This window comes from Equus caballus, chromosome 7 (assembly GCF_041296265.1).
Source record: "Equus caballus isolate H_3958 breed thoroughbred chromosome 7, TB-T2T, whole genome shotgun sequence".
Taxonomy (NCBI): domain Eukaryota; kingdom Metazoa; phylum Chordata; class Mammalia; order Perissodactyla; family Equidae; genus Equus; species Equus caballus.
Genome location: NC_091690.1, coordinates 79,282,704 through 79,310,689, shown reverse-complemented (window position 1 = coordinate 79,310,689; position 27,986 = coordinate 79,282,704). Strand labels below are relative to the sequence as shown.

At 43.6% G+C, this 27,986-nt stretch overlaps 1 protein-coding gene across 1 annotated transcript; it reads right to left on the bottom strand.

The window, feature by feature from the left end:
• Positions 1-880: 880 nt before the first annotated feature.
• OLFML1 (olfactomedin like 1) lies at positions 881-27,986 on the bottom strand. Its single transcript, XM_001504711.5, has 3 exons — positions 27,286-27,986; positions 23,729-24,017; positions 881-3,211 (listed from the first exon to the last, which is right to left on the bottom strand). Exons 1-3 carry the CDS (start codon positions 27,412-27,414, stop codon positions 2,421-2,423), a joined length of 1,209 nt encoding a protein of 402 aa, XP_001504761.1. The 5' UTR covers positions 27,415-27,986; the 3' UTR covers positions 881-2,420.

Sequence of the window (27,986 nt, the reverse complement as noted above, 5' to 3'; positions counted from 1 at the left end):
ACTTCCTTAAAATAGCAGCAGAGAGGCCTTTGTTGACTGAGGCTGTCACAGTTCACACGGGTTCATGGGTGTTTCCAAGTCGCACATGTTATTGTACCAGTGAACCCACTTCCCTGACCCCGGCCCCTAGTCTGTTCTTAAAACTATACAATTACTTTCAAAATATTACTTTAAAAAATAGTGTAACTGACTTTCAAGCTTATTGACACTTTGTAACCACCTTGGGAGAGGGGACTTGAAAAATACTGCCTGGGTCCCACCTCCAGAGGTTCAGATTTAATGGTCTGGGGGGTGGCCTGGCATTAGGATTTTTAAATGCCACTCAGGTGATTCTTATGTGCAGTAAAGTTTAAAAACCACTGGTATAGGTCATAGGGACTTCAACGCTCTCTAAAATCCGTGGGGAGCTGAAAAGTTCACCTGAGAGAAGCCCAAGGAAGTGTTCACAGGCCTGCATGCTGGCCAGCTCTGGTTCGCAGGAAACAAAGTGGCACATTAACTGGAGCTTCCCAGAGAGAAAATGTCTTGACCTAAAAGAGTGATTCTAGCTGCAGGAATCTAAGGCACCAGAGTGGGTTACTAATGGCAGGTACGCCCTGCAGAACTGTCAAATGAAAGCATACCACAGATGAGAGGCAGACTGCATGTTACAGGCAACCTCTCCTCTAGCCTCCGAAGGAAGTCTGTGTGCAGAAACTGCACGTAATTCCACTCGCTGATGATTCCACACCGCCCTCCTCTGTGAGGCAGCCCACATGCCTTTTTCCCTGTGAAATAGGTAATGCTATTTTACCCGTGGGGCAGGTAATGTCCCCAAACCCATGGAGTGGGTAATATCACCATGTTTATTTATTCATACCTGCCTCATTCCACAACGGACTTGGGCTTTCCGTATCACTTTATTAGAACTGTGGGCAATTGTGCTGTATCCACGGGGTGAGTAATTCCATTCTGCCAAAGATCTACTCAAATGCTACGGGGAAAAAACAAACGAACTCTCTTCACTGCCTGTGGTCCCAGGCTGGGCTTGGCAGAGTTGCGAAAACAGCTGCAAATGCACAAAGCAAACCCTCTCATGTGACCAACCTGGAAGGACAGAGGCCTTGGCACATGATACAGACTGGCACCACAGCCTGCACTTGTGACCCAAACAGGCTGATTAAACAGACGCGTGGGAAAGATTTTGAAGAAGCCCCTCTGGACAGGCACAGCTGCCTTCTGTCCCCTGCGCCACATGGCACGCCTGCCGTGGCAGGGAGTCACTTGCCTGCTATCTGGCTTCCATCCAGATTCCAGAATATTTACCAGGGGCCTCTGTGTGTTGGGAATGGTTCACAGTAAACCCAAGCATAGGCAGCCCTCCCTGAAACATCGATGCTGAGGGTTTCTAGGCAAATATAACCTGCTGAGGTTTATTTGCTGAGTGTCAGTTTTATTGTATTTCAAGGAAGAAGAAAAGCGGGGGAAAGTAAGACAAGATGAGGGTAGAGGTGGGGTCTTCACGCTTAGGCTGGTTTTCTGGAAGAAGTAGCTTTTGAAAGGCCTTTTCAAAGGTCTTGTGCAGACATGAAAACAGGCGAAAAGGACAGATCATTATTTTTAGCCTGAAATAATGAACGTATTGCTTGTAAAAGGTTGAACAAAGAAATATACAAATTTGATACTTCATTGGGCAATGGGAAGACTATGAGCTTTGCAGTATTTTCTAGTTCCATCTTTCATTTTGTAGCTGTTACTTTGAATGGCTCATCTAAACTCTCCTCATCTTTAAATGGGAATTATAAAGAATTGTTCTGCATATCTCACATGAGTGAGATGAGAATTAAATGCCGTGATGTGGGGGCAAACACTTTGTAACTGGAAAGTGGTGTTCAACTGGTAACGTTCCTATGTTATTATTTTATCTACCTACCTTGGCGGAGGGGCAAAGCTAGGGGAAATGGAGCTTAAACATCAATAAGAAATAGTACTTTCATTGGGCAAAGAAAAATGGAAGAATATCAATAAGCATTTGTGAAAGAAGAAAGAGCTTCAGCAAAAAGGCCAGAGGAGAGAAAACCCAGGAGTATTAGGGGCTGGTCTACATTTCTAATTGCTAAGGAAGGGCGAGAGTTAAAGTAAACGCTAGTAAAAGAAAAGGCTGGAAGTAACAGGATCAGAATGTGGAAGGCCTTGAGAGCCAGGAGGTTTGGATGGTTAATGGAAGTTGTTGAAAAATTTCTGAATGATAGACTCTCATCTAAGCTTTTGGAAGATCCCTAAGGCCATAACATCTGGGAAAGGATGCATATGCATTCCCACTTCTGGACCCTATCCTTGTATGTGATTGGAGGGACACTATATTGCAAAAAGGTTGTGGCCTCAATGTCCTGGAAAGCAGCATCCGTGGCTGTGGTGCTGTCCATCTCAGCTGTAAGGCATTACTCCAGAGGCTGCTTTCTCTTTGTCTGGACTTTGTAAATGATCTGGTTTCCATCATTCCAGGCATAGAGCTGCTTATCTCTGGGGTTGTAATGGATCATGGAGTGACTTCTCGGCCGCCTGGGGAAGAACAATTTGGGCAGATCCTCCTCATTGATAGTGCCCAGTGGATCATAGACACAGTTGATGCGATGGGGGCCATGGCCACCAGAACTATAAACCACATAGAGAACCCCACACAAGAGGAACGAGGCTTCGGCATCCTGGCTTCTGCATGGAGTGTCCCATGAGTGTTCCACTCCCAGTGTGCCAGGCTCAATTTTTGTGATAACCAAATGCCCTTGGATGCCTGGCCCTGAGTGGATGGCCCAGAGCCCATGCTCATCCACAGCCAGGTCAATGTAAGTCGAGGGGGAGTGCTGGTAAACCAGTGCTCGGCCTGCCCCTCCTGGGAGCAGCATTCGATCTTCCACTGTCCTCTTCTGCAGATTATATTTGATTATCTCATTGGGAGTCCCTTGGTTGTGAAAAAATAGAAAACCTTTGTAGATCACTTGGCCTGTTCCCTGCCAGGATTGTGTTAGGATTAGCTTCCGGGGGGCTGGCTTGGTGCTGTCCTCCACGAATGCCCGTATGTTTGCAAATTCCCAAAAAGTGTTGCCTCTGGATCCAATGAAGAAATAAACCTTTGGAGAGTCGCTGACAGCATCTTTCATCCAGGAGCCATCTGTGTCCGTAGTCTTCTTCACTATTTTCAGAGACTTTATGCCCATTAGCATGTTGTCACAGCCTAGCCAAACAGGAGAAAAAGGACAGGTTACTTTATAAACATGTGATGTTTGCTTTTCTCACAGATTGCTTTTTTTTCCCCTTTAGTGTCTACAATAAAATTATCACACAGAGGGCCGGCCCGGTGGCACAGCTGTTAAGTGCACACGTTCCGCTTCGGTGGCCCAGAGTCTGCTGGTTCGGATCCCAGGTGCGGACATGGCACCACTTGGCAAGCCATGCTGTGGTAGGCATCCCACATATAAAGTAGAGGAAGATGGGCACGAATGTTAACTCAGGGCCAGTCTTCCTCAGCCAAAAGACGAAGATTGGCAGATGTTAGCTCAGGGCTATTCTTCTCTTCGAAAAAAAGAATTATCACACAAAGATCAATCATAATTTATTGTAGGATTCAATGAATCAAAGAATTAAATGAATAAATGGATCTCTGTTCAGGGAGTTGCCATCCAGTTATAAGAGTGAGCACTTTCTTCAAAGTGATAGAAACAGCTATTGGCTGGGTCAGAGACTCTGTCACCCTCTAGAGCATTGGGGTTGACACAGTGACAATAACTTAGGTGTGAATCCACCTAATTCAATTCCATTTACCAAGATTTTATTGGGTATCTACTGTATACTTAGCTTACAATGCTTTCCTGGAACAGTGCTAAGTATTAAGAATGAAAAATATAATACCAACCTTATACCTTGAAAAGATCATCTTCTAATGATGGCTTCTGGTCCTTAACACTACCAGAACATTCTAAGAGTTCTACTCAACCATTCATTTATTTATTCATGAATGCATGCATGCATCTAGTCAGCAGACATGGGATACCTACAAAGGGGAAGATCCTGAGCTACGTGTCATGAGCTGGGGGTGCAATAATAAATTAGAAATGCTTCTTGCTTAATAGGTGCATGACTGACTAGAATATAAAGCTTAACGTGAAATTTTTACAAAAGAAGGACAGAAAAGGGAGATGTCACTTGAGGCAGGGGAGAATCTGCATTTGAATTGGCCCTTAAAGGATTATGAGACCTGTGGGAAGAACATTCCTGACAGTTAACAAAACTACACTTGGGAAAGTCCTCCAAGATTAGAGTTAGTAAAGTAGTGTAGAGTTTCAACCAATGCAAGCTAAATACTTGATATTGCCTCAAACTATGTGCTTAAAACAAAGTAGTAAATTGAAACCAGCTCTGTGCCTGGAACATTGAGGGTGAGGCTAAGGAATATGGATTTTATTCTATAGGCAGGTAGGGAGCTATTGAAGTTTTTGAGCAAGAGTGAAACATAGTCAAGGCTGCTCTACAAGATTCATTAAGCTGGCAGTCACACATGTGATGGATATATGGGAAAGAGACCAATAGGGAGGGCCTTTCTATAATCCAAACAGGATGATAAAGGTCTAAACTAGGTGGAGGAAGATGAAGCGAAAAGAAGAGGTTTACATTTTTTTAGCTCCTCACTGCCACTTCAGACTATTATTCTTCCACTTTCACGCAAAAATCCTTCCTGCTTTGTATCTCAGACTATCAGTTCCTTCTAGCCTAAACCATTGACTGTAGTCCAGGACACTACTCCATATGCATCAAAAGCCTGAGCACTTCAACCTCTTCAACTCCATGACAACTTACTTTCAAACCACTTTAGCAACCCCCTCCCATGGCCATACTCTGGGTCCCCCCATCCCTCAGAACTGTTCTGTATTAGAAATCTAGAACTCTAATATCCTACTCTCTACAACAACATCTTATCCTTCTATTTCTTACTCCTTTGCTCTCACCTCCTCTGCTCTTCCATTTCCTCATGCCCTCCAGTCCCTTGACCTCTGCTTTCTCCCAGGCTGTCAGCCCTCTCACCCAATAGCTCTCTCACCAACACCGTCACCCACCAACCCCTAGTTATTCTACAATATCCACTCTACAAAAATCCCCGGTCCTGGATCGGTTCGAACATCTGCCTCCGCCTTGGAGAGTTGTGTGTTGGTGGAGAAAATCTCACAATGGTGCATATTAGTGCCACTACACACAGGAGTCTCCAACCTCAGCTGAGCCCTGTGTAGTACATACTGTACTGCTTTCCATGGTTAGCCCCCCATCTTCCACAGAGCAGCTATCTTAAATCTCCCCCCACCCAACCACTCCCTTCATAACAGCAAATTAACTCCTTTGAAAAAATAAATACCCTCCACTTCCTGTTCCTCATTTATAAACTTTCCTCAGTTGTTCCTAACCTTGCTATCCTCCCACACATCTCAGAAGAGACCTTGCCATTCCTCCTGTCCAAAACAAATACATTCACTTGTGCTCTGGTCTCATCCTCTTCCGGCTTCTTCTAGACTTCCTCCATGAATTATCCCCTTTCTATTATCTTGGATTTCTCCTTCACTACTAGTTCTTTGCTTGTAAACATCTTGCTTATATTAAAAAAATAATTCTTTCTCAATTAGGCACCCTTTTCTAGTTATTTCACTCTTTCCGACATTTTGTACAGCAGATTCTCCTACAGAAGTCTATACTCTCTATATCTACTTCTTCATCTCCCATTCTTTCACTTCACCATAACTTTCCAGAAACTACCCTTCATAATGTTACCAGGGGCTTCTTAACTGAAAACTCAGAACTTTTGTGTTCATATCTCACTTGACCTTTCTGTAGCATGACAGTATTGATCAGTTCCTCCTTCTTGAAGATTTCTTTTCCCTGGATCTTTGTGTCACCACTATCTCTGTCTGTGCCTCCTACCTGTTTCTTCTCTGACAGCTTATGGCAGAGACAATGTCTGTGTTCAACAAATGTCATTTCATTTTCCTCTTCCCTAGTAACGCATTCACAGCCTCCGTTGTAGTTAGGCTGCACCCATCAACCTGGGTTCTGTCTAATGGGATGTGGATAGAAATGGTATAAGCCATTTCCACCTGGCCCTTAAATATTCTATCTTCAAGATGACCTTAGAGTCTTGAAATTCTCATGGTGACCAAGTTAAGGAGGATATAGGTCAAGATGAAATTAGTTCTACTGGTCATTTTGGGAAAAGTGGGTCATCAGTTCTAATTATGGACTTGTTGAGACTACTTGTTAGACAGTCAATTGTGAGGTGAGCAGCGTCATGGAGGCAGGGAGTGGTGGCTTTACTAGAAGCTTGAGGAACCCTGTGGGTCTCCCTCAAATCCCACCAAAGTCTGTATCATGGGTAGGAGAGAATGGTCTTAATAAGAGCTGGGAACTCTGTGGGCCTCCCTCATTGACTACTGCACAGTGAGGTGGTGGAATGATGTCAGGTATATAACAGTCTCTCAAGGAGAACTGAGCACTCTGGGGGCCTCCCTCAAGTCCTTCCAAAGGCTTTGGTGTAAGAAGCTGGAAGTGCCAGTGAGTTGTCATTTTCTTCTTAATAAATGCTTGGGTTTTCTAGGCGAACTGGAGGCCAGCTAGAGTCAGCGAACAAGAAACAGGGTGAAGAGAGAGAAATGGGACACAAAGAAGAAAGGTGAGCAGCCAGAGAAGTTTCAGAGGTTCTGAGGTTAGTACACATTTTAGCAAACTGCTTGTTACTGCCAGTGTTTTGAGTAGCAGTTCTACCTAAGTTCCTTAATGAATTCAGCACCCACTACTATCCTACCTTTTCTTGTCTCCTCAACCTCCACCATACCCACCTCATTCTCATATGATCTTGCCTCTTATTTCTCTGAGAATATAGAAGCAATCAGAGAACTTTATCATCTCCTGAATCACTTCAATAGTCTCCTACATGGTGGCCACACTTCCATCCTTGACTCCCACAGTCCACTTCCTGCAGCAGCCAAAAGGATCTTCTTAAAATGTAAGTCATATCATGTCACATGTCTGCTCAAAACCAGCGACTTCCCGTCTCAATCAGAGTCAAGCTCAAGTATTTACCTTCCAGGCCATATATGGGCTGTCCCCACACTGCCTCTCTGGCCTTGTCTCCTACAACTCCCTCACCTTGTTCATTTTATTTAGCCATACAGATGTGGATCAAGGCTGCTCCAGAGAGAGAAGCCCAAGGCATCCTGGCCTACATGCCAATCTATATCATCTTCCAGGAAGTATAAGGCATCCTGACCTCATTCAATCTGATTTGTATCCAAAGTTATAGGACCACCGGATAACAAGACCCCACCTATACTGATACCATTTTAATGACTTTTTTACATGATCTTTCCTTTGTCTTGTAAAGAAATAACTCACATACCTATGCCTTATAAATTTAGCCCTACCCTCAACCATTGCAGCTCTTCACTGTCCGTGGGTGCTGTCCCCATGCTTGTAGTTCTTTACTGCCTATGGGTCATGTCCTCATGCTGCAGCTCTTCACTGCCTGTCCCCATGCTATTCTCTGAATAAAGGAGCACTAGTACAAGACCTTGAGAGCCCAAGAAATCTTTCTTTCAACTCCTTGGCTCGCCGAGCCCACATCACTACTGGCATCCTTGCTATTCCTCAAATTGTGCCAGGCATACTCTGCCTCAAGAAATTGGCACTCTTGGTTCCCTCTGCTTGGAACCATCCTCCCCAAGATATCTGCATGACTTCCTCCCTCACTTCCTCTAGGTCTGTTCTCAAATGTCCCCTGATCATTAAAGTCTTTTCTGACCACCCTATGAAAAATGGCAACCCCCTTCTCCAGCTCTCCATAACCTCCTTAACCTAGTTCATTGTTCTCCATAGTGCTTATTATCTTCTATCTGACATATTATGAATTCACCTGTTAACATATTTATTGCTTGACTCCCCTCAATAGAATGTAAACTCCATGAGGGCATGAGCTTTGTCTTATCTGTTTCATTTATTACTGTATATCTTGCCCCCAGGATAGCAACTGGCACATCATAGGCCATAGTTTGCTGATGAATGAACAAATGAGTGAACGAATGACTTTTCAACCACTAAATCTAACAGCCAGTTGTACCTGAACCCATTTTCTCTTCCTTCCCTCCTGCTCCCTTGAATTTTGCTGTGGTTCTTGTCCCTTCTCACCTACTCACAGACCTCATACCTGAAATTATCTCCCTTCTCCTGCCTCAATAGTCTCTCCCTCCCTACTGAATCATTCTCCTCAGTAAACAAACAGGCTGTAAGATCATCCATCCTGGAAAATCTTTCTAGTGTGACCCCAATCCTAGGTTCCACTTTATAATAAAACTCCTTCAAAGAGGAGTTTCCTCACCTCCAATTATCCCCTAAACTGCTCTAAGCAGCTTCAGTTCTCTGCTGGTCTAAACTTCCCTGCCCACTCCACTGAATCAGTTTTTGTCAAAGTCACCAACATCCTCCATGTAGCCAAATCCAAGGGTCAATTCTCAGTCTTCATCCTAATCAACTTCTCAGCAAAATTTGATTACTTGATCACTATCTCCCCTTGAAACTCTTTCTTTTCTTGATTCTGGAACACCCCTCCCCTTGTTTGTCCCTCGCATCTGTCTGGGTTTTTTTTTCTTGGCATCTGCTGCTGGTTCCTTCTCATCTTCTACCTTGAAGTGTTCTGTCCTCAGACCTTTTCTTTTCTCTAACCACAGTCACTTTCCAAATCTCCTCATTCTATCTCATGGCTCTGAAAATCCTGTGAATTCTAAATATTGATGAATTCAAAATTGGTATCTGGAATGACATCCTATCTGGATGTCTACTTAGCCCGGAACTCATGTATCCAACTGCCTACTCAATGTCCTACTTGGATCTTTTCAAACTTAACCTCTAGAGAAGAACTCTTGCTTTTATCCCCAAATTCTCTTTCTCCCTACTCTTCTCATTTCAGGCAAGAACCATCAACCAAGTTTCTTGCCTAGAAGTCATCCTTGGTTCCTTTCCTTCCATCTCCCCATCACTAGCAAGTTCTGATAGTAAAACCTACCTTTAAAATATGATGTTATGTTTAAATTAAAATCGTCAAATACATCACTCTCCTCCTCTCCTCACCTCTTCTTCCCCTACACTCGGTGAAGCCTCACCGCCTGCCTAGACACTAAAATAATCTCTAATTTGTCTCCCTGATTTGACTCTTGTTTACCTACAGCATGTTCTCCACAAAGCTGCAGGAGGGATCTGTTTAAAAACATAAATTATGTGACTGACCTGCCAAACCCTTTCTCCCATCACTCTTGGAATAAAATTCTAATCCCTTACTTGAGCCTGAAGGACCACCATGCTATGGCTCTTCCCTGTCTCTGGGACTTTCTCCTTTCCTTTCCTCCTCTTGCTCACAGTGTTGTGATTTCATTGGCTTTCTTGCTATCCTGGGAGCATGTCAAGTTCATTTCCGCCTCAGGGCTCTTGCATGTGGAATTCTTTCTACCTGGAATGCTTTTTGCTTGATCTCCTCACGTCTGCTCCCACTCATCCTGCACATCTCAATTTCAATATCATCTCCTTTAGATGCTTCCCGTGACTACTGTATCTAAATTTAAAATGACCTACTATAGCATCTTTCTGATTTCCTTGAGGTCACTTAGCACATTCTATAACTATCTTATCTGTTTTTACTAGCTCTTGTCCTTCTCCCCAACTAGACTATGAGCTCCGCAAAAGGAGGGCCTGTCTTCCTATTGACTGTTGTATCTACTGCTTAACTCAGGGCCTGTGGGTTCATACATATCTATTGAATTAATGAGGAAAATAGCTTCATTCAAGCAGATGTTTTTCTAGGGTCTAAATAGTGCTGCACATCCAGAGTTCTGACCACAGGCCTATCTTAACTAAATAATAATTTGTAAAGCAATTTAAAGCTTTTAAGATACTTTCAAATCCATTATTTCATTTAAAAATCTAATACAAGGCTCTCAACAAGGGAACATACGGCAGGAGTGGGGTTGGGGAGCAAGCTTAGCTGAGAAGAGCTGAGTCCCAGGAAAAGTCATTTTAGTGGGCATGTCTTCATTGACTGCTCCCGGTGGCCTTGACTGGCCCACAGTGTGGCCAGGGCCAAACTTTGGGGCCAGTTGTTGAAGTCTCTCAGCCATCAGTTGCCATCATATCCCCGTGTTGACATGCTTTGCCAGACTCAGGGATTGCTTCCCTGTGGCCTCTGGGTCAACTTTATCCTGGTTGACCTGGATTATAGGAAGTGAACCCCTGGGGAAGGCAGAGAAACCTGGGATAGCTGGCACCCTTAGAATAAGTTTCCAATATCTCAGCATGGCACTCAAGGTCCTTCATCCACATGGCAGGAGGAGCTAACAGAAGGATCCCCCTCCACGCTGAGCTTTGGGGGCTATGGGCTATGATGTGGAAGAGGGAGGAGTGGGGTGCCCTGTTTACCAGGGCCCAGGATATCTTTTTTCATTTCATAAACTGAATCTGTCTCATATGAATGCTCTGCTTTTCCTGCATTCACTGGTGATCACAGAGAATGAATGAATGAGGGTTTAAGCCTGTATGTGATCATAGATACCTTTAGTGGGGAAGAGGGTGGGGGTTCCATGGGACATTAGAGAAGCTCAGAAACTGTTCCCTGTTGCAGAATGAGTGCAAAGTTTCAAGAAGTTAATAAATATCTGCAGATATGTATAATATTCTTGGTACTATGATAGGTACTTTATTTACATTAACTTATCTAGTTCTTACAATAAGCCTAAGTGGTAGGTATTTTAATCTCCATTTTTCAAGTGAAAAAAAAAATTAAGGACAAGGTTAAGTTACTTGCATGGGCCACATAGCTCTGGGATCCTCTGAGCTCAGTGTGAGCTTGGAGGCAGGGCCAGTTAGGATACTTGCAGTTAGCGCCAGGGTCAAGGTGGATGGGTGTATGAGTGGGAAGGGGTGGAGAGTGTGTGAGTCTGGGTGTGCCTGGAGAGGGATGGGTGAGAGGGATGGGTGAGAGCAATGGACTCCCTGGGACCTAATCACAGGGTGATATGAAATCTGCCTTGACTAGGAAGCCCCCAGCCTGTCCATCCCTCTGGGAGGAAAGTCAGCAGGCTTGCAGCCCAGCTACAGAGGGACTATGTCTAAGAACAGACACATTCAATGCCTTACCCATGAGAAAATGTTCATTTAAAATACAGCAGAAACTAACACAAACATTCTTCTTTCTCCTTTTACTCCTCCTTTGTAATGCAGAACCCTTGGAGAAATAGCAAAATAAGAGAATGTTGATAGATGGTTTGGATCAAGGAAACACAGTTCCGGGACGAGAGAAGCAGAGAATTTTTCCTTGTGCTCCCCTCTGCTTCTCCTATCCTCTCCTTTGAAGATGGAACCTGGGACTGGGAGTCAGAGACCTGAGTGGTCTGTACTAGGTCTCTTTTTCTCTATGTGTCTCCCTAAAAGTCCATTTGTCAATCCGGCCTTAGCTTTCCCAGCCATGAAACAAGGGGTTTAGGCTGGATGCTTTCTATAGTGTTTTCAGGGCAGATATTCTATAATTCTTATAAATTCTGCTTCTTTTGGAATTTGGGGAGAATATACTTACAGTGTTTGAGTAAAAGGGTAAGTTAAAACTCCATGCTGTGCTTCTCTTGAAAGAGATAATTAGCAGGAGGAAAAAGCAGAGGAATGATAGGAAATAAATTTAAAATCTCTGAGTCCAGCCAAGATGCAAAGCATTTAACAGAGACAATGACATTTTGCAAACCAGAGAATGAAAATCTGCGATTTCCTCCTCAGGCAGAATTGCAGACAAGCAATTAGGACAGAATTTGGCCCAAGGCCTCGCAGTGAATTCATATACAAATATCACTTATTTGATTCTTTTTAGTACTTTTCCCTTATTTAATAGCAACACTCTCTAGACTTGGTGAGACCTGTCCCTGTGTAGGGGAGTGACCCCTCCTTCTGGATGTTGGTAGAAAATGGACAGGGGGTTAGAGGTGGAGGAGTGGGTGACAGGGAGACAGGTAGAGAGTCTGTAAGTATAATCTAGATGGGAGATATCCAAGTAGTGATGGGCATGAAAAAATGGGTATGGATTCATGAAATAGAAAAACAGAGGTCAGGTTTTGTTAACTGATTAGATTGAGGGAGCTGAGTGACAAACTGGACTCCAGATTGGGTTGACAGAATGCATGAAATAGCAACAAGGAAGGAAGAGCAGGTTTGCTTGGGAAGAAGAGTGATGAATTCATTAAAAAGAAGAGAATTCCTATAAAACCATGAGTATGTTTGACTGCTTCTTGAAATTCTCTGTTATAAACCTTGACTTTTTCAACCACCTGAATTGTATTCATGTTAATAAATATTTGTCAATACCTGTCAAGTGACAGGTACGACGTTACACACTGGGATGACAAAGATGACACCTCTTAGATGAGTGACAAGAGATTTTCACATGTTGAGGTTCATGGGGTAACTATTCTAGTTCAAAACTGATTAGGTTTGAGCTAAAAGCCTGATTTATGGCCTATCAAACATACATTGTACATCTGCTCAACCATTAAGTAAAGAATGCACTCTCTTAAAATAAGAATGCAGACTTCTCCTCCTACGCCCTATTGGTAACACCAGGATCAGTCCCTTTCCTGACCTGCTAATTTGCAACTGAATAGCTCTTTGAAATTTTGATGAGAATGTATCCCGGGTGTGTTTAGTGTATGTTATTTCTTCTAAAAGCTTATAAAACTGTACTGAAACTATGCTTCTCCGGACCACTTTCTAAGGCTTTCCCAGGTTATAATCCTCACTCTGGCTCAAGTAAACTCGCCTTATTTCTCTTATCTATAGAAGGGTTTATTGATTATTTTGTGTCAATGTGAGTAATCAATTATAAAGCTTCAAGAAATTACGACAAAATTGTCAATGTGGACTTTGTTCTAGAAATTAGGGTCGTTTCATACTTTTTGCACACAGTATAAGTTTTAGATATCTCAGCATGGCACCCCAGGTCCCTAATCTGACCTCCTTTGTCACTTGCCCTCCACACTGGACTGATGGCTAGTCATCAAATTTGCCATGGCCTCTCACAAGTTTTAGACTTTGCCCATACTTTTCCTTAGCTCACCTTTGCTAACTTGGGCTATGTCTACTCATCCTTCAAAGCAAAATTCTCTGACTTCTGCAGAGCTGTTAATTGCTCTTTCTTATGTGTCCAGAACATTCTGTGCTACCCTCATCCATGGCAGTTATAGGGCTGAATTGGAACTGCATATTCACTTTGTTTCCCTGCAAGCACTTTAGACAGGAGCTGTGTCATACTTGTATTTTTATCCACAGTGCCTGGGACACAACACATATCCCCCCTCACTATTCAACTCTTACTGCTTACTCTCCAAACTCAGGAATTGGTTGGATTCAGATAATGCAGTATTAGTCAGTATCCAAACTTGCTATCCCAATTCATGCTATGCCAACTTAGAAATCAGATAGCAAGAGGTACATATGGACATTAGCAAGTGCTATTTTACTGTCCAAGAGCCTGGGTGGCTGAAGGCAGAAAGGCAGGAAGGCCAGCTTATATGAAATGGTACTCAGGAAGCCATGGGAGGATTTGGCTTTGCAGAAGGGCTATGAATCCAGGGGGAGGGTGTACACAGGGCCTGGCATACAATAAGTGCTGTATACGTTTTGGTGAGTCCCACAGAACTCTTTAGTAAATCCTATCAAAGGCTTTTCTAACTTCCCAATACTAAATTCAAAGTATTCCGTGGCACCCAGTACAGAGCCCTGACAGCTTCCCTTGTTGGTGATTAGCAATAGATCGTGGGGAAAAGCACAGACTTAAGGCATGGCTGTGTGTTGCTCAACAACATCGAGCTGAGAATTTCACTGGCGTGCATGGAAGCTGGAAGATGTGTGAGTCCAGCCTGCGTCCACTATGGGGTCTCTACAGGTGCAGTCCAGCAGCTTGGAGTCCAACACAGTCAACCTCCTTCAGATGCATCCTACAGAGGAGGCCAGCTTTCCATAAACCTCTTCCCATAGTTGATTTTCTTCCATAGTATTTATCTTCTATCTGACATATTGTAAGTGTATCTGTTAACATATTTATTGTCTGAATCCCTTCAATAGAACGTAAGCCCCGTGAGGGCAGGGCTTTATCTAATCTCTTACATTCCTGTTGTGTGTCCTGTCCTAGAACAGCACCTGGCACATATTACAATTTTTTCTGTTTTAATTATGAATATGGTAAATATCAACAGATATAACCTGCATCAACAAAAACTCTTTGGGATCCTGAATAATTTTTAAAGATGTAAAGGGTTCCTGAGACCAAAATTTGGAGAACTGCTATCCTAGAGAATCCAGGCTGGTCAACACTCGTGTGAAGTGAAGCATGAACTGGGCAGTCGTCTGGGGAATTTCTGATCAAACAGCCTGTGTTTTGCATCAATTATCTGACTGTTGCAACATCTTAAGCATTCCAAGGTTATAATTATGAACTTCTTGCTTTTATTTATTTTTCATTTAAAGACTGAACTGGTTTTTGTTTGTTTGTTTTCCCGTAATATTCTTACCAAAATAAAAAGGATGGAAATGTTCTCAATGTCTAGGCATGGTACTGCCATTCTTCCATTTGCCTGGTTAGAAAACAATCATTTTGACATTTCGCCATGGATTCTTCCTGTGAGATAAATCTCACTTCATCCTGTTCTCTTCATCCTTTCTCAAAGTGTGACAGGCTAGGGTCTGCTTGCCTCAACCTGAACTTTGCAGTGGCCTTCTCAGTGGTTCTTCATTCTTTCCTTAAAACAATCAGTCACACTAATGCCCAATCCACTGCATACAGAAATTTGCATACTTAAAAACCAATCTCGATTACTGCCCATTTCCAGGAGTGTCAAGACTAATAGCCTTAAATGGATGCCATTAGAGGTTCTAGTGGAAGGGTGGGCTCCAGAGCCAGATTTGGAACTGCTTTGGCCAAAAGAATGTGGTAAAATGACCAGACCATGGTATGCTTGTGCCCTCTTATTCTCAGGCATCTGCCTCCATCATAATGGCCCAACTTCGCCTATTGAAACATCAGAGGCCACATGGAGGAGAGCCGAGCCCTCCCAGCCAAGGTTATCCTCAACCAGCCATCCCCTAGGCAATGAGCCACTAATTGCAGATGTATGAGGGAGCCTGCCAAGAGCAGCCAAGCCTGGCCCAGACCAACAGATCTGCTCAGCCGCCCTCTAGACTCCTGAGAAATTATCAATGATTGTTGTTCTAACCCACTAAGTTTCAGAGTGGTTTGTTATGCAGCATTGTTGTGGCAACAGATAATTGGATAAATGATACAGGATGTGGGGGAGGGTATTGTGAGCAGATACAAAGGCTGAGATGACTTGAGTGTGTCTAGAGGATGGTGCGTAGTCCTGGATGCAGCAGGAATGTGGGAAGAAGACAGTGCTGCATGAAACATTCTGAGCCACAGTTTCTTCATCTGAAAAGAAGTCATAATAGTATCTACCTATCAGGGTTGTCATGGGCATTGGACAAGGTGACAGACAAAAGGGCTTAATGCAATCCCTGGCAAATAGTTGCCTCCACTTTCTAAGAAACTTCTCCACAAGGTCAGAAAATATTGATCTCTACTCTGTTCCAGGCACTGTGTAAACTTGGGGAACACAGCACGAATAATACCGGATGCATGAAGTATATTTTATGTTTCCAGAATAGCAGATCAGGTACAGCAGAGAGCATCAGGCAGATGGGGACAGACAGTAGTGGCACAAGACAGAGCTGAGACACGTTCAAATATGCTGTGTCCAATTGTTAGCTCGATATCTACTTTTACGATAAAAGTAAATACAATATATAGAGTACATATAATATTTATAGTTTTTATTTAATTAACAAGTATTACTTTCATAAAGAAAAATAAAACAAATCATTTAAATAAAGCTAGGTTGGGGTCAGGTTGTAAAGGTCTTTCTTTACGTTATTTCATGGGGTTTGCTTTGCCCTCTAGGTTGCTGTTGCCATCAAAGTTCATAAAGCAATGACGTGTTAACACTATCAACATAACCATGGTGGCAATATCAGATAAAGCCCTGAAAAAGGGAGAGACTGATTATGGGAAGATCAGTTAGGAGGCTCTTGCAGTAATCAAGACTAGAGATGATGAGAGAGTAGTGCAGATAGAAAGAATAAATTTAGAAGATATTCAGAAGGAAGAATCTACTGGATGTGATGAATGGTCACATGAGGGCCAAAGGGATGCTCCTGAGATTTCTAGCACAGAAAAGTGTGTGTGGAACCCTTCTGTTAACTGAGAGACTAGGGGAGGAAATGGAGGAGTATTATTGTTTAAAAGTAAATGGAGAAAAGGCAGAGAATTAAAAACTAAGGAGGCGGAAGAAGAAAACGGACCCTTATTGGCCAGGATTTGAAATAATGATTTAAACCAAACTGTTCATGAGTAGGAATCATCATAAAAAAGCAATCAAGAGACTGGTATGGTCTTCATGTGTGTCCCACAGAGAGCTCAGAAAGAACTGAGACTTCTGGGCCCAGGCAACTAGTTTCAGAACAGGGGCTTCTACCAGGAGTGCCTCTGTGACAGCCCTGGAGATGGCCTGCCTGGCTCCAGTCTCCCCCTCCTACGCACACTCAACCTCTCCTACTGCTAGTCTATTCTGTACACTGTGGCCAGATTGACCTTCCTAAATCCTTCATGTGAGGACTGACACTCTCATGCTTCCCACTAGTAAGCAGAATGGCATGATGGAGAGAGGTTAGTGTGTGTAGGAGTCAGCCTGGCTTGGTTTGAATCCCAGCTCTGGCATCAATTAGCGGTGTGACTTTGCACAAATTGTTTATCCTCTCAGTTACTGATTTCCTCATCTATAAAATGGGAGAGAATTATAATACCTATCTCACAGGGTTGTTATGAGAGTTAGATGATATAATCCAATAGGATATACCAAATGCTTAAAGCCACACACACACCAGCACTGTCACAGTCTCCTGCATTTACACCTGTGTGTAAACCCTCATGCCCCTCCTTTGTGGTAAATACATCTGTTGCAAATTAGAGTTTTACATCTCTTAATGTTTTGTTCCACTCATCACAGACTAATGGACCCTGGGAGCTGGCTCACAGATAGGTTTTATTTGGCTTCCAGTGGTTTCTTTGTTCACTTATTTGTTTTGGATTTTGTTTTGTTTGTTTTTAATGGCTTTGAATATGGGACCTGCACATCATCGACACTACCTGAACGGATCCCTCAGGCATTTAAATTTGCAGCAACAGACTTTCTTCTTTGAAACATGATCTAACAAAAGATATGAGTTATTTAATTCAGCAGGGAGAGGGTTACTTGAGGTAACTTGCATTCAGCCTTGCAATAAAACGAGCTGGACTAAAACAGGAAATAATATAAAATATGCTGTAATGGCTTGTTTTCACTACCTTGAGAAATGTTCTTCACAAGCTATTTACAAGTTAAACAGAGGTTAATACTCCTATCCACACAAGAATGCAGCCTGTGGAATCTGCCAAAGACTATGAGTTGGATAAATCCTCAATCTGGGTATCAGAGGTAATGATGCTTTGCCATAAATTGCCAAGGGCAATGCAAAATTTCTTTTTCCTAGTAAAAGTTGCAGAGTCAAAGACTTGGAATGATTTTTAAATATAAGTTAGATTGTTTTCAAGTAACTTTCACTCACTTCATTCTATGCTGTGTGTTTGTGAAAGAGAAAGAGTCGGGGGAGAGAAAGAGAGAGAGTGTGTGTATTAGAGTTAAGATTCTAAGAATTTTATCTAACCCCAAAACATCCCTGGGATTGTGGCCTTCACCACATGAGCATCATTTGAGGATCACCTCTAGAAAAAGGCTAAATATTTGAGAACAGCTCTATAGGAAGTGACTTAATTACAGAGCAACTCTATTTATTATTCCTGGTATTTGGCTGTTTGTAGTTGTCTGAGAAATATTCTAAGAATAAATGAGAACCATTTAGACTGATGTTAGAATTTTCTGGAAGTCTTCTTAGACATAATGTAACCACGGGCTCTCTAGGACCAGTTCAACTGATCCCGTCTTACCAACAGAGTAATTAAGAGTGGTTTTTCAGGAACTGAGACCCTTCGTCCAGTTCAGGCCAGTTGAGACCACCAACGCATCAACTGGGCCTCCGCAAATGCCTGTTAAGTGATCTTTCCGACATCAAAGGGCTGAAAATTCCACCCTCAGATCATACTAACACCACCATTTTGTGAACGTGCATCCTGTGGAGAGGCGTGAAGCTTGACTACACTTGCACAGATCATCAATTACCTCACTTCTTCTTACTTCCAATCACCTATCTCCTCACTTTAGAACACCCTGTCCTTCATCCCATAAATTTTGCCCCAATACCTGGATTGAAGAGACAGATCTGAGATCTGATGCCTCCTGTCTCCTTGCAGATGGACCTAGCAATAAAGCTGATTTCTTTTCCCAAAAGCGGATGTTGTAATAATTGGCTTTTTTAATGTGCATTGGGTAGGAGAACCCCATTTTTGTGCAGTGACAATAAGGTTGACTTTTTTCTTTTTTTCCTTTTATCTTTTAAAGATTGGAACCTGAGCTAACAACTGTTGCCAATGTTCTTTTTTTTTTTTCTACTTTTTCTCCCCACATCCCCCCAGTACATAGTTGTATATTTTAGTTGTGGGTCCTTCTAGTTGTGGTGTGTGGGAGGCTACCTCAGTGTGGCCTGATGAGTGATGCCATGTCTGCACCTGGGATCCGAACCGGGGAAACCCTGGGCCGCAGTAGTAGAGTGCACGAACTTGACCACTCAGCCACAGGGCCGGCGCCAAGGTTGACTTTTCCAAGGAAGTTCCATCATCCTTTCCGTACAGGTTTTCCAAAGAAACTCTCTTTCTAAGATAGCATGTATGTATGAATGAAACTCTGTGATGTAACCTCTGGCGACCCATTCCTAACCCATAATCCCAAGGCATTTGCCCATACAAGGGTGCTGACTTGAGTCTTAAGGATTTTAGTGAAAGTTTCATAGCTAGCTCAGTCCCTGAGGCTAAGGTTAGAAGATAGGAAGATAGGAAGCTTATAGGACGAAGGTGGGTACAGGTAATGAGTTGCACCAGCTGGGCCCAGCAGAATTTTAAGATGGCCTCTAAAATGCCCAATACCTGCTGGACATGCTCTACATAATCCCATTCCCTTGAATGAGGGCAGGACCTGGCAATATGATAGGATAGCACCCCATGACTAGGTTACATTATAAGATAAAGCTAAAGGGATTTTGCAGATATAATTAAGGTCCAAAATCAACTGATTTTGAGTTAATCAAAGGGAAGATTATTATGGTCAGGCCTGACTTAAATCAGATAAAAACTCTTAAAAGAAAGACTGAGCAATTCCTGAAGAGAGGGACTCTCTTCCTAGCCTTGAAGAAGCAACAGCCACATTGTGAGCAGCCTGCAGAGATGAGCAGCCTCTAGAAGCTGAGGGCCTCAGTCCTAAAACCACAAGAAAGTGAGTTCTGCCAAAGCCTTCAGTGAGCTTGGAAGAGGACCCTGAGCTCCAGGTGAGAATGTAGTCCAATCAACACCTTGACTGTACCCTCATGAGACTCTGAACAAAGGATCTGGCTAAATTGCCTCTGGACTCTTAATCCACAGAAACTCTGAGATAATAAACGTGTAAGCTGTTTTAAGCTGCTAAATCTGTGGTGATTTGATACACAACATTAGAAAACTAAGATAGGAATGGTTGTTAACAGAAATGGCCAAAAAAGTGTGTGTGGGGGGCACAGTATGTAAAATACAAATCCGTGCATGGCTGGGGAGTAAATTGGCATTCCAAAGTCTATCCTTGGGCAGAGAACCTCTGAAAATAGTAGGTCAGGGGAGTGCTAATCACAAGTGTGATTGTTTGCACGTTTGTCTTCCCCTAAACTAGGCTCAGAGGGGCCTCTGCCATCAGTATTTCTTCTACAGGCAATTTTTACAGCCTCCTCCATGGGAAGCCCTGACCCAGGATCTGTGAACACAGAAATGAAGACATCAACATGTTCATGGTCTGGTTGAGGAGTCAAATCCACACAGAAGAGAGTGTCAGTGCTCCCTTAGAGGACTGAATGAGGGACTCCAGAAGCACTCTGCCTGGCAGGGGGCATTCACAGAGTATCCACGGCATTTTTGAGACATAAAGGGTAGGTAGGAAAAACAGTATATATACATTTTAAATGCAACTGCATGTAGGTAAGTTATAGAGAAGAAGCAGCTAGAGCTCAGCTTGGGCCACTTTGTGAAGGACCTTCCCATACAAAAGGTTAAGAGATTTGAATGGATGTTTTTGTTGTTGATAATTGATGGCAAATGACAAAAAAGTTCTACACAGAGGACTAATACGATCCATTTTGTGTTGTGGGAAGGTCTGTGTGACAGCAGGTAGACTGTGGGAGGCAAGACCAGAGGCAAGAGAAGCAGCAAGAGAGCTCGTGCAAGATGTGGACATGTTCTACTCATTCCTCTATCCCTACTGTGTAGCCGACGGCCCATCCTACAGCACAGGGCAAAAAGAGTTTGTTGAATCATAAACTGATAAGTCATCAAATGAGGGCTCCAGAGGCGACAGGCATAGAAGCCACAATCTACGAAAGTTAAAAGAAAAGTTTTCACTCACCATGGAGCTGGGAGAGCAAATATTTCAGGCCTTCCAGGTCTGAGAAATGAGGGAGAGGATGAGGGTTGAATAAGCAGCAAGTCCAGACTCAAAACCTCTGCTAAGGGGAAGGCTCCGTGGCCGAGTGGTTAAGTTCACGCGCTCCGCTGTGGCGGCCCAGGGTTCGGATCCGGGGCGCGGACATGGCACCGCTTGTCAGGCCATGTTGAGGTGGCATCCCACATCCCACAACTAGAAGGACCTGCAACTAAGATATACAACTATGTACAGGGGCGGGGGGCGGGGGGGTTGGGGAGATAAAGTAGAAAAATAAAAAAGATTGGCAACAGTTGTTAGCCCAGGTGCCAATCTTAAAAAACAAAAAAAAACCCCAAAAAACCTCTGCTGAACTCTAGCTGAAGTGGAAAGGGCAAACTCAAGGCCTGAGGGGCTTAAGGAGTCCAGGGACCAGGAGCAGCTCAGGGATCCAATTCAGCACCACTATTCAGGCTTGGGGTCCTGAGCCCTGGCACTAAAGTTCAGGTACATTCTAGCTCAGGCCGTATTAGCACCCAAACCTCCCCATCAGTTTTTTAGGCAGCCTCTATTCATCTACTGCCTCATCCTTGCCCTTCTCCTCCCTTCCCTCACTTCATGCTTACCCTTAGTTTCTCCCTCTCAGAGGATGGTTCATCTCAAGATAATGTCAGGGCTAAAAAGGATCACCCATTTGACCAACTTGATAATTAACTACTTCATATTATAAATACGGCACTCTCCTGACTGTCTTCTGAATCAGAGATAAGATGTTCTTTTTTCTATCAAAGCCTAATAACCCCTCTGTCTGTGCTGACATCCTTCCATCCATTCATTCATTTGTTCACTTAGTTATCCACTGACAAATATTTGTAGAACATAGACACTATTCTAGGCACTAGGACAAGGCATTGAATGCAAAATGCAGGATCCAGGCTCCCAGAGGGCTGACTTTCTAGATAGAGAGGCATAAAATAAGCAGTGAGCAAATAAGTGAACTAGAAGATTTCAGAGTAATAAGTGCTCTTCCCCACCCCCAGAAGAAATAGTAGAGTAGGGACCAGTCCAGTGGCGCAGTGGTTAAGCGCACACATTCCGCTTCAGTGGCCTGGGGTTCACTGGTTCAGATCCCGGGTGCGGACATGGCACTGCTCACCAGCCATGCTGTGGTAGGCGTCCCACATATAAAGTAGAGGAAGATGGGCATGGATGTTAGTTAGCTCAGGGCTAGTCTTCCTCAGCAAAAAGAGGAAGATTGGCAGATGTTAGCTCAGGGCTGATCTTCCTCAAAAAAAAAGGAAATAGTAAGTAATAGGTAACTGTTCCACAACTCCTCATGGGTTTCTTATCTCAACATATTTCAGACCAACCACCCAATGACCTAAGCCAAAAACCCAGCAAGCATCCTGGACTCATCTTTCTCATTCATTTTTCACTTTTAATTGTCAGTCACCAAGCCATGTGGATTCCAACTTTCAGTGGCTCTCAGATCCATCTGTTCTCCATCTCACTGACACAGAGTGCAGACATCGTCACTTCTTGCCCAGTTTACAGCAGTATTTCCATGACTGGTCTCTCGTCCAGTCACGCCCTCTTCCTTCACATCATACCCCTGCTTAAAATTATCTAATGGTTCTCTAGTTTCTCCAGGCAAGTTCAACCTCCTTAGCTTAGCACGCAAGGTCTTTCCTTATCTGGGTCCTGCTGAACTCTTTAATCTTGTTTCTCTACACTCACCTGCCCCATACAGCTTTCACTCAACCATATCTGCAGCTTGACATGTCCAAGTGTTACGTGCTCTCATGCCTTTGTTATGTTGTACCTTCACTGGCTCTCCCCTTGGCTCATCCTCTGATATCTTTGTTCAAAACTCAGATCAAGTCTCACTTCATTTAGGAAGACCCTTCTTCTAATGACCCATGGAGTTCTTACAAGGATTACAATGAGAAGATATGTGAAACCACACAGCACAATGATGGCACTCAGTTTATGTCTTGTTTCCCTGATTGAGTTTCTCTCATTTGAGGCAGACAAAATTAGCATATAAATAAAGTTTCCCTATTTGCAATGAAACCTTCTCAGAATATAGACTCTGAGGTGGGGGAGCTGTCTTCCTCCTAGTTTTAATAAAATGATTCATTCACAGGAGATTTTCCTTTTCATTTATGTTTCTGTTGCTTGATACTTTTATTATAACTTGATCTCCTAACCATTATTATTATTTTTTTTGAGGAAGATTAGCCCTGAGCTAACATCTGCTGCCAATCCTCCTCTTTTTGCTGAGGAAGACTGGCCCTGAGCTAACATCTGTGCCCATCTTCCTCTACTTTATATGTGGGACGCCTGCCACAGCATGGCGTGACAAGAGGTGCGTTGGTCTACACCCGGGATCCGAACTGGTGAACCCTGGGCTGCCAAAGTGGAACGTGTGAACTCAACCACTGTGCCACTTCATAACCACTATTTTTAATGGCTTGAAAGTGATTCTGATAGATCACAAGACAGGAGACAAATCCCCTGGATATCACCACTCTCCTGACAGCACACACAGTAATAATTCACTGCAGTCCCCAGCCCTGAGGTTTGTTATTGCCATTTCCACTTTCAGACTATTGCCTGGCACATTTGCATCTGCTCCCTACTCCAGGGCACTGGGAGAATCCAATCTGCCACTCTCCTTGGGAGGATCTGGGACCATACAGCCCCACCAAACCAAGGTCTAGCAGGAGATGCCTTTCCTGGGCTGACCCCTGGCACTGTAGCCCTGACCTTCTGTGGGGCCTTTAGGAACATCCTGTGAAAGGAAAGCTGCTTTCTGAGAATGGATTGTCCTTCAGACACCTGTTCCCTGCTAAGGTTTCTCTCCCAGCACATGCACACAAGAGCACACATCCAGGTCTCACTTTCATACTCGGTCAGACCCCTACGTGTGCTGAGTCTGTGTCTCTGAGTGTGAGATTCCCGAGAAGGGGTAGGAAAAGAGGCAGTTCTCTTACTTGCATTCAGGAGAGTCCGGATCATTTTCTCTTCTTCAGCTTCTTGGACTAGCTCTTCTGCCAGCGTCTTGTCCTCTGACTCTCTGCACCCGTCCTCTTCCCGCAGGTACTCTAGGTAGTCAACCTCCCGTTGGGCACGCTCAACTCTCAGTGCCAGGTTATGCACTGCACTCTTATACTCACTTGTGTAGGTCTGACACCTTCCCAGCAGAGCAGATATATTCTTGGAGAACTCTTGGAAGTCTTGAATGTATGCCCTCGTTGCTTCAGTACATTTTTCCAGTCCTTGCTTCAGTCAGAAAATAAATTCCCAAATTATTGCTAGGTATTTAAATTGCCCAAATAATATAAGTAGCTATCATTCATAGAAAAAGATTTTAAAAAATACAAATAATTAAAAAGGGGGAAAATAAAAATCACCCATAATTCTTTAATTCAAAGTACTATTGATATTTTACCAAATTTTCAGTTTTCTCTTGCTATATATAGTTATACATATAGACTATAGTCATGCATATATAAATACATATTTTAAATTGTGATTTCACTATATGTATCTTTTATAACACATTTTTATTTTTTTAATTTTATTTATTTATTTATTTTTGAGGAAGATTAGCCCTGAGCTAACTACTGCCAATCCTCCTCCTTTTGCTGAGGAAGAGTGGCCCTGAGCTAATATCCATGCCCATCTTCCTCTACTTTATATGAGGGACGCCTACCACAACATGGCTTTTTGCCAAGTGGTGCCATGTCCGCACCCGGGATCCAAACCAGCGAACCCAGGGCCACTGAGAAGCAGAACGTGCGTACTTAACCACTGTGCCATCGGGCCGGCCCTATAACACATTCTTAACTTGCTGATGTATTGTGAACATTATTTCAATACCAATTAATACATAGCTATACCATAATTTTAATGATACAGAATTCCACTGAACTGATATCCCATTATTTATTCTATTAGACTCTTTTTGATGGATGTTTATGTAGTTTTCAATTTTTTGGCATTTAAACAATGCTAAAAAAATCTTTGTGTTTACATCTCCGTGTACTTATCTGGTTACTTTCTTAGGTTTCTAGAAGTAAGCTCCATCCCCAGCACCTGGCACAGGACCTACCACACAGTAGTACTCAATAAATACTTACTGAATGAAAGGATAAATGAATGAAGGATGGAGATGGGATTGCTGAGTGGAAGAATATGTATATATAAAACTTATTTGACAGTTTAGGAAAATGCTTTCGACAAAAATTGTAAAAATGTATACTCCAAACAGCAGTATGTAAGACCGTTCATTTTGAAAGGAAGAAGAGCGAGTGAGAGAGGGGTGAGGGGAGAGACGAGAGGAGGGGTGAGAGGGAGGAAGGACAGGAGGGAAAGAGAGAGAGCTGGAGACAGGGAATGAGAGAGAAAGAGAGAAAATAATTCCCTAAATCTATCCTCTTTTTTCTCACCCCTCTGATACAAATCCCTCAGGGTGGAGACAGTATCACTTTGTTGCTAAGTGTCCACACTGGCCAACAGTGAGTGCTTCCCGGGACTTGGCTTCCCCTCCAGGGCACCGCCACCAGCGTGGGAAGATCCGTACAAATCACATCCCTATCTTTTTCAAATCCATGTTCACAGCTGTGAAAGTATTAGTCTGTACTTTATACCCTTGTCTGCAGACAAACTCTTCAGGTAGTGAGGAAAAGTTGCAGGCCCTAATCCCAGGGCACGTTGGTGCTAAATGCAGAGGGCCCATGGTTGAGCATAATGCTGGCACTTGTAAGGAGGTGAGCCTGGAAATGAGGTGTCTCAGGAGACAACATGTAACGCAGCGGTAAGAGGCCGCTGGCCTGGCAACATCTCATGCACTGCGTCCAGGCCTCGGCCTGCTGGCTGGACAACGTTAGGTGTAGGGACCTGAAATTGGCCACCCCAAGATATCTCTCTTTGGCATCACGATTATTTGAAGCTGACTGCTTTTGATAAACTGGGACAGGGAAGGAGGCTCTGAGGACACGTTTATATTTGTAGGGTAAATCTCTATCTGTAAAAGGTGCCTCCCTCTCTGTACCAGGAAGAAGAAAGGAGATGACCTTCTCTCTAGAAACTCTTAATCAATACCAAAGCCAAGCACTTAAATCTGCATTTTATTGTGCTTGTCTGGTAACCTCCTGTAACTGACTTCCCTTACCCTCCCAAAGTTGGCATCTCCTTAAAGATTAAGCATCTTTCTTTAGGCTGGGAACCGATTGCAGCGCTCATATGTGACCCCCCCCCCCCCCCCCCCCCCCCCGCCCACGCCAGCCCGAGGCAACACACCTGCCACCCTGCCGCGTTCACTGAGACAGCAGACCTATCTGCCATTTCCATCAAGAGCTGTGCTGACAGAGCAGCCTCATGACTATTGTAAAAGGGACATTTCAATCATATGTGAAACACCCTGTTTGGGGGTATATAACCACTCTGTTCACCCCACTTCTTCCGTGCCCTTTCTTCCTTCGGGAAGAAAGGCCACAGGCCATGGTCCTCATAAAGCTTTGTTTAATTTTCTCTTGCTATTCTGTCTCATGTGAATTTAATTCGTTCTCCGGCCAGACGAACCCCCATTTGGGAAGAGGAAATGTCTTCCTCCCCTACATAGGAAATGTGCTTAGCCTGCTCTGAGGAATTATTTTATCCTGACTGTAACTAGATAGCCAAACAATTTGGACTTGAAGATTTCTCAGGAAAATGTTGAAAATAAGTATTGAAGACCAGAATGTCTTTGAAAGAAGATAATTCATCAACATTTAATTTGTACAAAACCAAGGCATTAAGCATGAAGTAGTCAAAGTCAACACCAGAGGTATGTCAAAGGCTGAGGTGGAGGGTTACAGTTGTCCCTGGGAGCCTGTCTGTGCTGCAAAAATGTTGGGTTTGCAAGTTTTAATGAACTGGCAGCTGTAACATCTGGAGAGGAGGCCCCCAACACTTTCTCTGTTTTCACACTGCTGAAATCGGCTCATTCCTAAATCCAAGTCCAGTTCAGCGAAAGAAGCTGAGACTTGGCCTCTGGGTACAACAATATCATGACTTTTTACAGTAACCTAATGGTTTATCATAAAAAGATGAAAAGAAAAGCTAACATCCTCTATCATCCTGATACAGTAAAACATAAGTGACCAAAATTTTTAATTTTCATATTTTAAAAATTGAACTATCAAATAATAACATTTTGGACATTTATCTCCATGCCAAGCAGTGTTCTAAATCTGGATTAATTTACTAAATGTTTAGAATAGCCATGGGAAATAAATTCTATTACCATTCCATTTTACAGATGAGAAAAACTGCCGGATCAGAGCTCAAAGGGAAGACCCGCTCAGGGCCTGGGAGTGGGGCAATCTGGGCTCTGGAGCTGGTGCTCTACACCATGAGACTATAAAAAATTTCAAGTGTAACTTTAGCAATGTAACTAGCATTCACTATCGGGAAAAATGTATCCCAGTAGATAGGGAAGCGTGGATAAGGTAAAGCGACTTCCAGGAGGCAGGTTCCCTGGATTAGGTGCACAGATGCCACCTACCTCCAAGACTCGGAAGCGCTGGTAGATGTAGTGCACCATGCCCGGGTCCTGGGCACACTGTGGCGGGGGCAGAAAAGCCACGAGGAACAGAATCAGGAAGGCAGAAGCTCGCTGAAGGGACAGCATCATCCTGGAAACCACTCGAGGTGGAATCTTCTAGGCTGTGCTTCTTGAAGAAGACTCCAGTGTCCAAGTGGTGGTCTCCTGCTTTCTAGACGCTGCCGTAACAAATCCTCTAAAAACTGCCGGAGAGCAGAGTCCGCTTGTTATTCTACCAGATGCGTGATCTCACTTTGCAAGCTGGTGATCAAGTCCAGCTGTTGGCAAGCTGGTCCCTGGAGGCCTTGCAGGCCGACTTGGGGTAGAGAGCTCCCTCGGTCCATCCGTGGGCATCACCTTTGACACACACTGGCCCTCCCAAGCCTAGTGGTGGTACCCTATTCCAGGCCCGGGTGAGTGTTCACTGGGGTGGGGGCGAGGAGGGCTTCTCCCCTCTCCCCAGCTCTTTCTTTTTTCCTTTTGCTTTCTTTCTCCCTAGTGGACTCTGCAGTCCAATCACAGGCCTGACCCAACACACACCACCCCCAACTTCTCAGAGTTGGAATCTCAGTTTCATCTCTGGCAAAATTTCCCAGGATCGTTTTCCCAGAAGTCCTGTTGGGAGGAGACCCCACCCCTCCTCCAGAGTCTCTTTGCATTCC